At 44.2% G+C, this 16,861-nt stretch overlaps 1 protein-coding gene across 2 annotated transcripts; it reads left to right on the top strand.

The window, feature by feature from the left end:
* Window positions 1-16,392, top strand: TNFAIP3 (TNF alpha induced protein 3). Of its 2 annotated transcripts, none has more exons than XM_041470129.1 (9): window positions 1-232; window positions 3,350-3,662; window positions 7,927-8,117; window positions 8,343-8,490; window positions 8,684-8,854; window positions 9,492-9,672; window positions 11,063-11,970; window positions 13,795-14,027; window positions 14,689-16,392. In XM_041470129.1, the coding sequence occupies exons 2-9, from the start codon at window positions 3,350-3,352 to the stop codon at window positions 14,971-14,973; spliced, it is 2,430 nt and encodes an 809-aa protein (XP_041326063.1). In that variant the 5' UTR covers window positions 1-232; the 3' UTR covers window positions 14,974-16,392. The 2 variants fall into 2 exon arrangements, with proteins under 2 accessions (XP_041326063.1, XP_041326064.1); XM_041470130.1 differs by having other exon boundaries at window positions 14,696-14,865.
* Window positions 16,393-16,861: the final 469 nt, after the last annotated feature.

The following is a 16,861-nucleotide window of genomic DNA, read 5'->3' as shown; positions in this document are numbered from 1 at the left end:
TAAACAGAAAGGGAAAAAAAACAAGAGGCTGGGCTCAGCCCTTCATTCCGCAGCGGCGGCGGCGGCAGCAGCAGCAGCTCCGGCGGGGAGAGGGTGGAGAGAAGGGAAGGAAGGAGCCCCGGCGCGGTGGGGGTTGATGGATCCCGAGCGCGGCTCCGTCCCATCGCCTCAGCCTCGCTGCTGAGCAGGAGTCACGGCAGGATCGGCCGGAGGAGGAGCCGCCCGCGGAGAGGTGAGCGGCGCTCTGGGCAGGGCACGGCGGAGCCCGGAGCACTCCTGCAGGAGGGCGCCTCGGGGACCAGGCGGCTCTGGCGGCCGGCTCGGCCGCAGCCCGTGTGCCGGCTCCCGGCCGGGCGGGGACGCTGTGCCCGCTGCCGCCGGCCCGGCCCGGCCCGGCCCCGCGGGGGCTCCGCGGCTCGCAGAGCGGGCGCGGCGCGGCCGGGCTTGCTGCGAGTGCCGCGGGAAATCCGCCCTGGAGCTTCGGGCTCCTTCTCCGGGGAAGCTGGCGGGCTTGTGTCCTTTCCACCTTGCGCGCCCAGCCCCCAGCGGAGCAGTAGGTCAGGGAAGGAAGAACGCGGAACACTTAGTGTGTGTAAACCAGTCCTGTGGGATTTAAAAGAGCCTCGCTCCTCATCTTCTGATGTGGCGAAGAGTAGTACTGTGTTTTAGTTTGTACCGAGCGAAAACCCAGACAGAAAAATCTGGGGGGGCTTAAAAGATATTAAGCATGTTTGTTTTAGAAGTTTTAGCACTTTGTGGAGAAGTTTATTACTTGCTGTTTTTCAGATAGAGGACAGAAAATGAAAATAACTTTATGAAACCATGGGTGGATCTCAGAACAGTGTTCAGCTTTCCCGAGCCCAGCATCCTCAGCATTACACCTTTAGAAAGGATGCTGTCTCTAATTATTGTTTACAGCTGTTCCTTTCTGAGAATTCCTAGTCATTACTTGTGAGAAGGTTAAAGTAGCGTAGCACACAGCAAAGCACGGTAGACTATAAACTAATATAACTGTAGCTCAGTTTTCTACTTTTAAGTCTCCAGCTTAGGTGTCTTTTGAGTTCTGTTTGTTTCATCACATTGATTTTGAAAATAAGGGTTGCTTGGCTTTTGCCCTCGTTCACATTTATGACTGTAAATAGTACAGGCAGTAATTTCCACGTGTGGAGGGGAAAAAATGCCGGTAGAACATAGAATCGAATAATGTAGTTCCAGTGAATGCTTCTGTAAACTCAGTACTTTTTGTTACTTAAAGCTGGAAATAACCGTTTCAAGAGTCGATGCCGGTAGTGCTTAGTCATGTGATTAGTCTTTATTCGTGTAAAAAAAAATCCCATTGACTCAATGTTTCTACTAACATAAGTAAGGAATTCAGTACTTTGGTCATCTCAGAGCAAAGTAGAGCTGTGGTTATCACACAGATTAGTAAGGGGTTGTTTGTATTTCCTTTTTAGACTCATTCATACATTTAAATGCAGGATTACATAAATAGCATGTGTAAAACTATACTAGTGAGGGGAGTGGATGAGAAAATATGTTATTTTCACTTTAAGGCTGTGTGCTGGTGGGGGAATGACAAGAATATGCCATCTTTATTACCTAAAGGAAAGCTTTTCCATATGTTGCAAGATGTGACAGCTCTGCACACCGTCCCTAGTGCTCTTAGGGTGTGTGAATGACATCACCCTAAAGTAGGACTTTGTAGCATCACCTGTTTCATCTGCCTCTATTTAGGGCTTATCAGATTATCCACCATATCTCTCCATCAGCTGGTTCTCAGAGAGGTTATAGAGCTCAGCTCTTGGCACCTAGAGTTTGAGGTGCCCTCTCACCCTGAGAGGGTCTTTCAAAAGCTTTGGCTGGGCATTTGGAGGTGGATGTTGCCAATGGAAGTGTCTGGGTGAAGAGGGGAGAGCAACTCTTTCCCTGAGGGGAAGGAGGTGCCAAAGCCCTTCTGTGCAAGAGGGGTCTTCTGCCTCCATAGACCTGGGAATGCCTTCTTGATCAGTCTGTCAGGCTGGAGTTCTTCTCCCTCTCTCTCTGCCTCCCATCTCCATGAGAAAACTTCCTAGTAGTTACATAAACAATTTTTAGTTGCTTCTTGTTTCCCTGTACTTAATGTCCAGAGATTGATACACATATATGGCTTGATACTTGTCCCTAGATTCATAATCCCAATGGTAGGTTCTCCTAATGTGGCTAGTTGTCCTCTAAAGATTTTAGGCATGCATACTTTTGTCTTGATACAATTTTTGCTTTGTTTTTAAACAAAGCAAGAATGTTTGTGGACAGCATGGAGAGTCTCTCCCTGTAAAAATAGGTTATTGTTGTTCTTACTGTAGTGCACAGGGGTTTTGAGGGATGTGGTCCCTACATTTGTCTCTAACTAGCCACAGAGTTGGTGTCCTCTGAGTAAGCATTTCATAGAGTGTAGCAGGTTTGAGGTTATGGGTTTCTTTTTCTGTTTTTCCTGCTGTTTTTCCCATGAGGCCAGAGTTACTGAAGAAAGGGATGCAGGCCAGTAAACATTACATGTCCTACTGTGGAAATACATTGGGGGTTTTGAGCCAAGTGGAAATGCTTTTTCAGCTCTGTTGACTTACCACTGAGTAATAGTGGCACTGCAGTCTGCACCCCCACACACGGCACAAGCACTTCTGAGCCATAGCTCTGCCACTCACAAAATACAAAGAGCCTCAAGAAAATAACCTAAGCCTGTCCTTGAGTGACAAATTCCTCGTCTACCATATCTGGCCACTGTAAGTATGGGACTGATACTTGCACAGCCTGCAATTCTTTGTGCTCTTTCTGTACTCTACTGACCATCACTGCTCAGAATGTATGGGCTGTAGACATCTGAAATGATCATTAGCTGCTTTTTTTTTTGGCATGTTATCAAAACAAGAGCTTGAAGGGTCCTGAAATTCACCAAGTGCATATGGGATTACACTGTGCAATTATCAATTAGTTAAGTTTCCAGGATAATTTTCCCTTCCCTTGGCCTTGCCTTCTCTTATCCTTACTTTGATTTAAATGCTTTTTTTGAATGATGATGCAGTTTCCTTGCTTATGCATAAATCCTTTTCAATATCACAGTATATTAGCAAATGAGTGGGATAAGCTGATCAGTGTCTGTATCTGAGTAATGCAGAAAAGTTAGTGAATGTGAGCTTTGAAAAAACATTATTTATGAAAGGCTAGATGGACTGCATCCACTCTGTACCTAAAAGTTAGGCAAAACTTCATCCAGAATCCCACCCTGAAAGTGCCTTCTCAGCCACTACAGAACTGATAGCACCATTATAGAAGGACACTAACATGCCAATAAAAGGATCCTTTTTCATTTCAGATGTCTTCTAGAAACATGGCTGGTCCGCACAACCTTCCTCAAGCTTTGTATCAGAGCAATATGCTGAAGGCTATGAAGATCAGAGAGAGGACACCTGAGGATCTAGTCAAACCTCCCAGTGGAATAATTCATCACTTCAGGACTATGCACAGATACACCATAGAAATGTTCAGAATGTGCCAGTTTTGTCCCCAGTTTCGGGAAACGCTTCAGAAGTCCCTGACTGACCAGGCTACCCAGACTTCACTGGAGCGCCACAGGAAGCTCAACTGGTGCAGGGAAGTTCGGAGACTCGTTCCTTTGAAGACTAATGGTAAGTTACGACCAGGTCTTTGCACTCACAGTAATACAGGTCCCACAAATGTAGCACCTTTATTAATAGCATCTGAGTTCACATTACTGAACCAGAAGCACATGGCTTTAAAAATGTGCTGCCTTTCAATCTGTTTTGAAATTAAAATTCTTTCCACATGATGTGCTGTCCTGAGGCTGTAGCAGACCCTTGGCCATACCGCAGTATGTGAATATTGTGGAAATTTCAGATATTTATATAATATCAGTAACCTGTGGCACTTCAGAGTCAAGAACAAGGCAGGGAAACTTGATTTGGAACCTAATGCCTTCCCATGAATCTGATTGCTACGTGTCGGCTGCCTCATCGGAAGTGCCAAACATCCTTTATGCCAGGCAAGAGGAGCCTTCAGATGCCTTGAGTGACCAGGGATACGTTTCCATGTATATTTAGCAGAAGCTAATATCCTTCCAATAAGCCCTGCTGTTGTAGCTGGCAGGCAGTGCTTGCTTGCTGATCCAGCTTTAACAGCAGTGATGGCAATAGCACCCAGAATATGGAGCCTCCTGGGAACCTGACACTGCTGTCCCTGGAGTCAGTGCCCCACGCTGGGGCTGCTCCCTCATCCTCAGCTCCCTGCCTGGGTTTGCCAGCTCATGCCTTCCCTCAGAGCCCACTGGTAAGTCCCATGTGTGCGACTGACACCCATCTTTGTGCAACACAAATTCTGCAGTGCCCTTTTCTTTCAACAGTCAGTGCTGGTTTCAGGACTTGGCTTTTGGGTTACTCTGTGTGTGTATTGCATCAAGTGCTACAAATGAAAAGGCACAGCAGTACTGCCAAGATTTCCTGAACAGGTTATGTTTGTCCACAGTCTTGAGCAGGAAGCTTTGGCACATGACTGTAAGAGTCATGGGCATTTTACATTCAGTGGAGGAGAGATTTGGTAATGGCTATGACTTATGGTCATGCAGCTGCAAACTTGGACTCAGGATTCTTTACAGCACAGGTTGCCCCTAACCAAGAACAATAGACTGAGACAGTGAGGACTTCAGGAAGATGAAAAACACACACTCTTTGCTCAAGGAGAAGGTCACAGCAGTTATAGAAATACAGGGTGTGGTGGATCTGCAGTACTGTTGAAGTCCATGTTGTGTTCTGGGTTTGCTTCTTTTCATATCTGCTTGTATACACATTAACCTGATCTTCCTAGTCCACATTTTTTCCTTTCCAAGTTCTGCCATATTTCTCAGTCTGACTGTACACAGCTGTGTTGTACAGAAGCAATAAAAATAGACCCACTGAGTAGATGTCACTTGCCAACCTAAAGCCCGATGCTGATGTGCGTGTCTGTAACTGTTGTAGAGGCATTGACCTTCTGGTGGGCTTTTTGGGCTGCCTCTTCATTGGTGTAAAATTCTCATGACTGCAATTAGGGGTGTGCACAGAAGTCACGGAATCTTGAGCTTTGGAAGGACCAGAGTTGCAGCCAGGGCAGGCAGTGCTTTGCACATACTGGGAAAGTAACATCAACTGGTCAACATCAACTCCAAGTGTTGCATCCTAAAAATTTCACTCAAACAGATTTTCTAGGAAAATGGACAATGTGCACAATTTTCGCCCAGGGCAAAGAGTAACTGTTTTAGAATCCCCCGTCACCAGTCAGTAAAAATCCTGCAGGGATTAACGCTGTCTGGACAGACCCTTGTTGGTGACCACATTACATTCAGCAACACTGACCTCCTTTGTCTCATGACCATCAGCCAGTGTTTCATGTGGCAGCAGTCTGGACTTGGATCCCACCCATGAGCAGGCGTACCTGTATATGAGGTGCTGAAATATTAGGGCAGGTTGAGGGAAGGCAAAGCAAGATTTGTGGTCTCCCCATACACTGAGCATACAAAGAACTTGGCTTCAGTTCAGTGCTCCAGGGTCATTAAGTGCATGAGTAGGAGTGGCTTTGGAAACCTGTGGGTTATGCAAAGTAGTTGCATAGAAGGACCTTTGTAGGAGAAAGAAGGTAGATTGGACTGTAGGAGAGGATCTCTGAAAGAAGTGCAGAAGCCTGGAGAAGCCCTGTATTATCCCAGAAAACAACTTTTTTTTTTTTTTTTTTTTTTTCTCCCATGCGGCATGAAAAATATTTTTTGAACATTTAGCTGCTTAACCCATAGATATGAGAGGAATATGTTAGTTCTCTCAGTTAACAGTGGACTTTCTTCAGAAGATTCTGGGTTTTTTTCTGATTAAGGCTGTAGCTGTTGAAAACAGAGAAAGTATCTCCTACGGGATCTTTTGATGTATATTTTACCTAATATGTTTGTGAATCTGTGGAGTGGTGGGGTTTTCTTAATTAAAAAAGCCATTTTGAATCACCACATATTTCTTTGCAGACATCTGAGTGGAGATAGAAGGAAAGCGGTAGGTGGTACAAAAATCGAAACTCTTAGGGGTTTTTTTTCTTTTTTTTTTTAAATTTAAAAATTCCAGCATCTATTGGCTGTAGAGATTTCACTTGTATAATGAATTGGCATTCATTCCAGCTCGCCCAGCCACACCCCCTGGGAAAGTCCGAGGGAGGCCACGCTGCACCCGCAGAACAAAAAGTACAACTGTTGCTCAATTGCTAGTCAAACGGTGTGGGGGAATTCCAAGTGCTGTGTAAGGAATTTTGGGCAGTGCTTCTAAATAAAGAACCGAAAGTGAGCTCTCAGAGAGAGAGAAAAAAAATTAGTCTTATCTTTGCTCTAGATTTTGCAAAGGGAAAATTTTAATGGGATTAATATGTCATCTTTCTTGGTCAGAAAGAAACACAGTCAGTTTTTCTGTCTTCTTGGTTGTTCCCTGATTTTTGAGCTCAAGTAAGCAGCCTGCAGAATTGAAGTAAGCTTTGCAGGACAGCATTCATAAAATAGAAGGCAGTTGCAGGAACCTGATATGCACCAATCCCATAACAATTTATGAAGCATTGAGTAGATTTCAAATTATATGTTATTTGGGATCTCGAGTCTGTTGTAAGCTTTTCTCTGCAATTTCACAGAATAAGCAGCAAAAGTGTTCACAAATGGTGTAATTGAGCTCATCATGTATGTGACACATTGGGTTTAGTTCTTTTGTGGGAGTTCTTTGGGTGCGTTTGTTTCGGTTTTTTTCATGGAAGAAAAATCTAGTAGCTTTACCAGGGTTGATGTCTTCTATTCCAATAAAATTGCTGTGGTTTCTTAGCATTATGTGAATCTGTTTACCACTGTGGTAGACATCAGACCTAGTTTTGCATCTGAGGATGTGACAGTGATTCTTAATGTCTCCCTTTCAGGGGAGACATCCCCTTTTGAAGAAGATAGCTAGAGATAGAATTTGAAACTCAGACATAGATGTATTTCTTGTTACACCTTTTAATTTAGTTAGTTATCTCCTTTGAGTCTCAGTTTCCCCTCTGAAACTGCAGAATACCACAATCCTTCCTACCTGTAAAGAGGAGTTTTTCAATGCAAGAAGATTGTGTAAATGAAAATCAAATCACTGTTTTTCATTGACTTAATTTTGTGTTTTAAAATCAGCCCTCTAAGTAATATACGTAACTACCCAACATGCTATCATTTCTGAGAGGAAGGCCAGAGGTGTTCCTATGATTGCTTACATAAATCACCTGCCATTCCCTTTCTGTCTCCTTTTTAATTACAATTCCTCCATCAAGCACAGCCAAGGGCCAAGCAGTGCTCCTCAGGGAATATGAGGCTTGGTGTTACTATGATATTTTCTTAATGGTTTCCATTATCTCAACCTTATGCCGTTGGGTGTATATTTATGTAAACATACATAATGTTATGTATGTAGGAGAGGATCCTACATACATAACATCCAACATACATAAATCTGGAGGGAGATTTACAATGAGGGAGATTTACATCTTTTTTTGTAATTTTAAGATTACTTTGTTGTGTTTAAAAAGCTATTTCAGCTGTGTTTGACATTTGTAGTTGACCCCAAAATTTAGTTGGTGATATCAGTCAAAGTTAAGTAAGATAGGTAAGGGGCATCGCTGGATGACAGCTTAACTTGGAATGGTACAGAGACAAAACCAGTAGGGAGGGAAGTTTTTTCCTTCTGTCTCTGAACAGAGACCATAACTCTGGTCCCCTTCTTTACAACCCTTCTGTCTGAGGCTTAGAGAGAAGTGCACAGGGAATACACATATGTGTGGTGTAATTCTATGTCCCACAGGGTTGTGGCATTTTATTTAAGGAGCCATTTGAAAATAATGCACTCTGTCTTTTTTTTCCAGGTGATGGAAATTGCCTTATGCATGCTGCATCACAGTACATGTGGGGTATTGAAGATATCGACCTTGTCTTAAGAAAAACATTGTTTAGTGCTCTCAGGGAGATCGACACACGGAACTTCAAGCTCCGCTGGCAGCGGGAGGCTGTTAAATCCCAGGAGTTTGTAGAAACAGGACTCCATTATGACACCCGGGTAAGGCGGCCGGGGGGAGTGGTGCTGTTTTCTGAGTGCTCGCCAGCGTTGCCTTGCTGATTCTGTCTGCTTTGTGGCTCCACGGATTCTGTCATTAATGGAGAGCAGAAATAGTCTTCCTTTGGAGGAAATGGGAACATGTGATTATTTGAGCACTGTTGTGCTGCAGCTGGTTCCTGAGCTCCATGTCTTTGAACCATTGGTGACAGCTGTTTCTTTCCTCAGAACTGGGAGGAGGAGTGGGAATACCTCATTGAAATGACCTCCCCAGAAATATCTGGTGCTCGAAATAGACTCCCCTATAATGCGCTGGAAGAAATCCACATCTTCGTCCTTGCTAACATCCTCCGAAGGCCAGTCATTGTCCTGGCAGGTGAGTTGCCTGACCAGTCATCCCACTGTGTTACTCTTGTGCTGTGTTAGTAATCTTCGTCAACAACTGTTGCTTTTAAGTAGATGCATTTCAGAACACCATGTTTTCAGAAATTGTTATAAAACCCCTAACATATATTTTTTCTTGCCTTTAGCACGTACTTATTTGTGTTTTCTTTTTCTTCTTTATGCAGATAAAGTGGTTAGAAGCTTAGAGTCAGGCTCCAGTTTTGCTCCTCTGAATGTTGGTGGTGTTTACTTGCCTCTCCTGTGGCCAGCTGAAGAATGCTACAGATACCCAATTGTGCTTGGCTATGACAACATGCATTTTACACCACTGGTGACTCTGAAGGACAGCGGGCCAGGTATTTTTCAAGTACCTTGTTTGGTATTTATGTTACTTCTTCAAAACCACTGCGCTGATAAAGCATTTGAAATAAGATCTGGTTTAGATTTGCATTTTTAAAGTTAAATTAGATTAATTTGAGATATATTCCTAAAATGTGAGCAGAATTCTGGCCTCCCTTCCATATTTGTAAGAGAAGAAACTTTGAAGGCTGCAGTCTCACAGCAGAGCACCACTGCCTAGCAGGAATAATGAAATATATGCTTTACCATTTTTAACATATCTCTTCTGAGTGGACAGCAGTTCTCTAGGTTCAGGTTACAGCATCATCCCACCAAAAGGCATAACAAAGAAAGATATACAGTCCTGTTCAAGTGGAGAAGATAGTTGCTATGGGGACGTTAAAACTGCTGTGCAATGGGGCTAAGTTTGTGATGTAGCTGTGTTTGCATCCTCCCCCAGTGGTACCATGCAGATACTCCTTGCTCTGCCCAGCTATTCTCCTCTCTCTCAAAAATTTACTGGTGGTATCTCCATGTGTTGCATTTTATGGTTATTCCTAACTGGCTGGTTATGTTTGTGTAAATATACATGTACACATATATATTTATCTCTGTGTGTGTGTGTATGTGCTAATCCATCTTGTTTCCCCACAGAAATCCGGGCTGTCCCTCTGGTCACCAGTGATCAAGGCAGATTTGAGGATTTGAATGTGCACTTTCTGACAGATGCAGAAGAGAGGGAGAAAGAGCAGCTGCTAAAAGACTATTTGATAGTGATAGAAATTCCAGTGCAAGGCTGGGATCATGGTACAACTCATCTAATTAATGCTGCAAAGTGAGTGTCATTCCTGTTCCGTCAAAGTTATCTTGTTTGCAGAGGTGGGACAAGCTGGGCAGCCCAGTGTGTTCTTTTGGTCTTTCCTTCCTTCCTAGGTGGTCCATGTGTTTACTACCTGAAATATGAAACATTGGCATTACTGTTGATATGTTTTGAAGTAGTATGAGCTGAGGCCAGTCTCAAATTTAAAGGCAAAAATGTGTTCAGATTTAGCAAACTGAAACTAGCATTTTAGAAGAAAAAATCCATTTGACCAGTTTCACTGACTTTTGGATTACACAGGAGGGTGGCTGAAAAATAGTTAAATGCAGGAGCTAGTTAGCCCAAGCTCTTGTGCTTTGTGTAAGGGCACATTGCATAATGGGCAGTTGGTGTAATTTTGGCTGCCCTGGGTAAAGTACTTGGCAGTATATTCTGGACACAGATGCCTCAACACCCTGGGCTGTTCTGTGTGGCAGCAGGCAGGAAGCTGTGGCCAGTGGAGGAGCCGGCATCTCTGCTGATGGCTGAGCATCAGTAACATGCAGGGAGCAGCTGGCAACACCCGTCAGCTTCTCATATTCCATGGGCACTGGCAGTGATGCCCAACCAGTCCCCTCAGAACTGATGGAGGGGAGTAACTCCCTGTATCCTCTGTCTTTGCTTCCACTACCACACGGAAAGGAATCTTCATGCTCTTGGCTAGCTCTGGTGTAGGGGCCTTGAAAATTGAGGTCCTTCTACGCAAAGTATGTAAGCACACATAAAGAGTAGCACTTAAGCTTCCCTAGTTGCTCTGCCTAGATGTGTTCTGGAGTATTGCCAGAAATGTTAGCTCCTCATCCTACCAACTGTGGCATGGTGAAGCTCCAGTGTAGGATTTTCCCTGCAGCTGGAGGCAGAGTAAGGATGGTATGATGGATGCTAGCATTGCACATGCCATGCTGAAGCCCCACAGTTTGTTAGAAGAATTCTGCTGGTAGATACAGACCCAACAGGACAGAACCAGGAGCAGATTTCATGATAAACTGCATCACTATGCTCAGTTGAACACTGATCCTCAGAGAAATTCACCATTTGGGGGACTTTCTGCTTCTGAGAGATTACCCATATTCTGTATGCAAACAACTCTTAGACAGAAAACCCTCAATTAGCAAAGCCTTTTAAGAATATTTCTGTTTAGCATTGTGTCAGGACATTTATTTCAGATGTGAAAGTCTCCATCACTGAACACTTGCTTTTAAAATTATTTCCATTTACAGCAACAGTGTAACATCCCAGATCTTCTGTCTGAGTAATATGGATGTGCATTAAATCTACATTTCCTTCCCACATTGCTTGTATTTGCTTCCACCCCACCATCTGCTCTTTTCAACCACTGATGCAATCTTCCTTTTTTGGCTGTCAGGTTAGATGAAGGCAACCTACCCAAAGAAATAAACCTCGTGGAAGATTACTTTCAACTGGTACAGCATGAGTACAAGAAATGGCAGGAGAATGTTGAACCTGCTAGAAGAGAGACATGTTCCAGGAACAGACAGGATCTGTCACTTTCCCAGCTCTCCCTCTTACAGATGAAATGTGAAACGCCAAATTGCCCTTTTTACATGTCTGTGAACACCCAGCCCTACTGCCACGAATGCTTTGAGCAGAGGTCCCAAGGAAACAAGGGAAGAAAGCAGAGCTCCAAAGCAGCACCTGAGAAGCTGAAGGCAGCTGGGTCAGGTTCCTCCCGTGGGGATATTTGTGAACCTGGGGGATGGATATCTGAAGGGCCTGTAACAGAGCCTCGCTCTGCACCTCCGACCGCTCCGAGCCTTTTTCTGTACAGTGAAACCACAGCCATGAAGTGCAGGACGCCAGACTGCCCCTTCACACTGAATGTGCAGCACAATGGGCTGTGTGAACGCTGCTACAACAGACAGCTCAGTCCCTGCAACAACTTGGATGACCAGAGACACTTAGACTATGCCACATGCAAAATGTGCCGTCAAAAGGCCAAGAGGACCTTCAATGGTATATGCAGCACTTGCTTCAAAAGGTCTACAGAGCAGTCCCCAAATGGCAGTCCTGCTTTCCTGCCTACCTGCCACCAGAGATCAACATCTGACCCGTCCCAGATCTCACAGATCCTCCACCAGCACTCCTGCCATCAGGCTCCCAACAGCCATGGCAAGGAGCCCCCGCCACCAGCACTGCCTCCTGAGGAGAACAGGGGAGGCAACCTCTGTAGGAAACCTGGTTGCAAGTTTTTTGGGACATCACAAAATGAGGGCTTTTGCACGCTGTGTTTCTTTGAGTACAGGGAAAACCATGGTAAGTGGAGATGGAGTGAGCTTTGACACACTTTGGCTGCAGATCAGCCTCCTTGAACTGAGAAGTTCTTTGTGTACTGGGTGATAAAAGGGCAGGGGGTGATGAAAAGAGTGTGAGGAGAAGGTGATTTTCTGTCTGTTATTATCCTGTTGTCATGGTTTAACCCCAGCCAGCAACCAAGCCCCACAGAGCTGCTAGCTCACTCTCCCACCAGTGGGCTCAGGTAGAGAATAGAAAGCGTAAAGGCTGGAAAACTCATGGATTGGGATAAAGAGAGTTTAATAGGAAAAGCAAAAACTGCATACACGAGCAAAGCAAAATAAAGAATTAATTCATTACTTGCCATGGGCAGGCAGGTGTTCAAGCTTTGTCTTCTCCCATGCACCCTTGCCAGCAGGGCAGGGTGAAAAGCAGAAAAGGCCTTGGCATTATGTAAGACCTGCTCAGCAATAACTAAAACATGTCAATATTATCTACCTTGTGCTCAGCACAAATCCAAAACACCGCCCCATACCAGCCACTGTGAAGAAAATTAACTTTACGCCAGCCAAAACCAGCATACCACAAAGAGGCACATGGCAGCAGTGTGAGGAATCTCTTGTAAAACTTCCTTTCAGCTTTGATGGAAGCAAAACCAACTCAGGAGGGGGTGGTTTTTGATACCTCCCCATCATCCACTGGTTTGGTATGAATTTTCTTCACAGCTAGACAAGTTGTAGAGATCAGTGAAGGAAATGCTGTGAGTGTATGGAAGGTACTGAAAATCAGTTATGTTAGCAAGGTGTTTAAAAAGCCTTGAAGAATCTGTAGATCTCTATCTGTTCCGGATGTAACAGGTATAATGCTCTGGAGTAACCACTGTAGTTGTATTGACAAGCAGAGCAAGTAGAATTTGACTGTAGGTAATCAGCTTGTATTTTGGAGCAACTTTGGAGTGTGTTGGTATACTCTACCTTGAAATCTTCCTTGGTAATACCGTGAGTGTGCATGCATTTGTGTTTAAAGATTGGCTTTCAAAAAGGCAATAGTCTGAATAAATCACAGCATGAAATCTTCATCTTTCATGCTACTGCCCTGTTTCACAGGTAAAGAGCCCTTAGGTATAGAGCCTGCAAGGCATATGTAAGAGAGAATTATTACTTCAGATTATTTTATTGCTAGTAAGTTTGCCGATACAAATAAAGAAACATGGAATAGGTTGGGTTGGAAGGGACCTTTAAAGATCATCTAATTAAACCCCTCTGCTGTTGGCAGAGACATCTTTCACAACGCTGAGCTTTCCACATGCGTTCAGATTAGGGAACTTCTGTGCCAGCTTGCAATACCTTATTTTCCAGCATTGCTCACAATGAAATTTTTTTTCCCTCTGATTGTGGAATATATAAGATTGCTTCATGAGACTACAAAGTATAATGCACTTTTTCCCCTTAAGCTCTGTACCACTGTACTTCAGCTGTCTGATGTGACTGAAGTGGGGGAGGCTGAAATGGGTAGGTCACAGATGGCAGTCAAAGTGAAGTCAAAGGTGAAATTCTTCTTGACTTCAGTGTGATCTAGGTTTCCCACTTGAGGCAAGTTTTTCACAAATAATCTGTTTCAACAACTTATATGAAATTCAGGCTGCATTAGCACACTTACGTATGTAACACGAAGAAAGATGTACCAACAGGGGAGTCTCAGGATAGTCAAAAACCCATGTTTGAGGCTGGTTGATATTTTAAATTTTATTTTAATTTTTAAGGTGAAGAGCTTTTTGTATCTGCTTTGGGTGGTCAGATCTATTGGACACATTCAAGCTGCTCCTGTTTATGCTTTGCTTTACAGACAGTGTTTTGCTACGCCACCAGAGGAGATCTCAGAGGAAATCTTCAGCACCAGATCAGACAGGGAGCTCCGCTGCCGGCTTCCGTAACACAGTGTCCTGCCAGCGGCGCGACTGCGGCACGCTGGGCAGCACAATGCTCGAGGGGTACTGCCAGAACTGCTTCATTATAGCCCAGAACCAGCGATTCCAAGAAGCCAGAAGGACAGAAGAACAGCTGGTGAGACAGCCAGAAGTAAGTGTGAACTTCTCAAAATCTTCCTCTTGTTTAGCACTGCATGTTTTTCTCTTGTGGGAACAACTTGGGATCCATACTAGAAAATCCTCAAATGACTGCAGCTTAACTTTCATGGAAAGACAAGCATAGAGCATATCATGAGTTTTTTCTGCTGCAGTTGAGCAGCGCTCGTAAAAAGTCATTCTCAATTTAGGGTTGTCATGGCCATGCTCAGTTTTACCTCCGCTGGGGGTTTGCCAGCAATTCCAGTGGAAGCAATTGGACCAACAGCTAGGTTGTTTTGTTGGTTGGGGAAGGATTTTTGTTCTTACCCTTATAGCTGTGCAGTTGTGTCAAGGAGTTCAAGTTGCATTTTTGATTGAGTCCATCACAGATTGTCTTTGTTCCAGATAAGGTTTTTAATTCGGTTTGTTTTGGTTCTTTTAGAATTGTGGATTGCCAAAGATGAAAAAGCCAATACTTTTTCCTCAGAAATGATGGAATTTGTGAGTTTCTTTGGTAAAACTCAACTTGGCTCTTGGTACTGCACTTTGTAGAAGTGCCTGTGAACAGTCCCCAGGTGGTTACCTATACAAACCACAAGCAGAGTAAAAAGGAAATGAAAAGCCATTTGTGCTGCCAGCACAGCAGCTGACAATGTGTTTTAATATTTTTCAAGAGAACAGGGCAGCACCGAGGAGATGTGCAGCGAGCAGCATTGAGTGCCCAGAAGAGACAGTGTGCTGTGGCTTCGTGTAGAAACAACCAGGCCGGCAGGAGTGATGACCTGTGCCCGGAGTGCCGGCGCCTTGGTCAGCTGCCACCGTCGGGGAGTGCCCGGGAGACAGTGGCACAGGAGCCTCCCAAGCAACGCTGCCGAGCCCCCGCCTGCGATCACTATGGCAATGTCAAGTGCAATGGCTACTGCAATGAATGCTACCAGTTCAAACAGATCTATGGCTAGTGGCGAACAAGAAAGCGATGCCAGCTACTTCCTTCCCTGAAATGGTGCTACATCCAAAACACTTAACTGTCCTGGGACCGGGAGGATGGGGGGAAATATAAGCTGTCTGCTCAGATCATGTTTATTCCCAAGAATGGGAATAAATTTCTACTTCCTCTAAACACTGCATACAAGGACTGCTGAGAAGGTCACATTGCCTTCTGCACAGAGCTCTCATTCGTGACTAAGCTCCTACAATGCCATATTTAATTCTTGGACTTCCCAGGAGGAAGTGTGAAGCATTTGAATCCAAAGAACTTCCCAGTTCTGCCTGTTTCTCAATACCTCCCCTCTCCCAGGCAAGGAGCCACGTCTACTGTCAGAGGTGCAGGACCTTTTTATGGTTGCATACATCAGTCAGGTGCAAGCCCTTCCAGAATGGGATTACCCAGGACAGACTGATGCTACTTCCAGCTGACATCTGAAGAAACGTGGTTTGGTTTGCCCGTGTCCTTGCTGTTCTTACAGAGCTCACCAGGGTGGGAGCTCCAGCGGGCATTCAGGGTGATAACAGCAAGCACTTTTGTGTTTGCAGAGCCCTCAACAATCCACAGCCAAAAACAAGACCAGGACTGGACTGCTCCTTTAACATGCTTAGCCTAACCAGCGTTTAGATCCTTTCCCAAATCCCAAGACAGCTGGAAAGACAGAAGTTGCAGAAGAAATGCATGTGATGGTGAAAATGTATCCTGCCATTTCCCACTTGCGTGGAAGGAATTACCTCCAAAAGACAAGAAAAACCCCAAAGTCCTTTGTCTTCACTTCTGAAACGAGATTGACTCCTGTCTCTCTTGCACTCTAAATGTCAGGAGTGACAGTGTGTGCTGTTCATACCCTCCTGCCTCATTTCTGTCACACTTTCTGTCATCCTTAATGTGATTCTGTTACCATGCAAACAGCTGGGAGCTCAGTAACAAGAGTTCTTCAGGGCTGAAATTTTACTCCTGAAGTTTATGCATCCACTTCTCAATCGGCAATACTTTCTTTAGCAACCTCAGCTTTACCACTGTGCCTGTTACCTGCTTCTCTCTTCTCCTTTTACACCTTTTAAGTTTTCAGCATCTGTTTTGCTGCTATGATTTTGGAGGTGAGATCTCTTCTAACTTGCTTCTCAAGTTTAGAATCTTTTTCTAGTTACTAAAAAAAACCAAAAAAAATTAAATAACTCATCACTTATTTCTGTTAAATTTTATATATTTTGTGAACCTTAATGTGAACATATGTTTTATTAAAATATTTATATTATTTGAAACAATGCAATCTGAAATTTGCACAGCTAGGATTTTTTTTACATATATTTACTCTAGTGTTGAAAGTTACAAACTTAAATGTATAATTGAAAAACTTTCTCTGGTATAAAGAAATAAATTATTGAAGGATTGAATTTGTTATTTTTATATCTATGCGAGAGAGCACAGGGAGGGATGGGATGTCCCCAGAAGGAATCCTTTCTGTTCAGCACTACCATTCAGCATGTTACTGCTCCTTGGTGCAGATGATGCAGCCAAGTGCTTTGAAGAGGTGAGAGAGAACTTGCTGTAAGTGGTGTTCTCTCAGAACGGGCTCTTGGTTCTGTTGAAGGATCTGGGCGTAAGGAGTTGGTTCCTGCGAGTGCAGAGTATTTTCAGTCCCCAGAAGAATGAGTGTGGGAGAGTGTGGATGGTGCAGGAGAAGACTGCAACAAAACCTAAGCTATATTGACTTGCCTTGGCTTTCTGTGTCATTCTATCCGTTATTTCAGGAATTCCCAACCGGTGGTGCTTGAATGCCACCCTGGGAGGTGGTGGTGGCAGTACGTGATCCCAGCCTCCACACAGCTGTGTGTGCAGCCCCAAAGGCATAGATCAGG

The sequence above is a fragment of the Pyrgilauda ruficollis genome, unplaced genomic scaffold (genome assembly GCF_017590135.1).
Source record: "Pyrgilauda ruficollis isolate IOZ18807 unplaced genomic scaffold, ASM1759013v1 scaffold24, whole genome shotgun sequence".
In the NCBI taxonomy this organism is placed as follows: domain Eukaryota; kingdom Metazoa; phylum Chordata; class Aves; order Passeriformes; family Passeridae; genus Pyrgilauda; species Pyrgilauda ruficollis.
This window is presented reverse-complemented; position numbering and strand designations above follow the sequence as displayed.

What these genes read in the sequence shown, in the direction of transcription:
- TNFAIP3 (XM_041470129.1), top strand. Translation starts at nt 3,350, where the DNA reads ATGTCTTCTAGAAACATGGCTGGTCCGCACAACCTTCCTCAAGCTTTG. An exon ending in GCCAGTCATTGTCCTGGCAG is followed by an intron (nt 8,491 to 8,683) that starts GTGAGTTGCCTG and finishes TTCTTTATGCAG; the next exon opens with ATAAAGTGGTTAGAAGCTTA. An exon ending in TGAGTACAGGGAAAACCATG is followed by an intron (nt 11,971 to 13,794) that starts GTAAGTGGAGAT and finishes TTTGCTTTACAG; the next exon opens with ACAGTGTTTTGCTACGCCAC.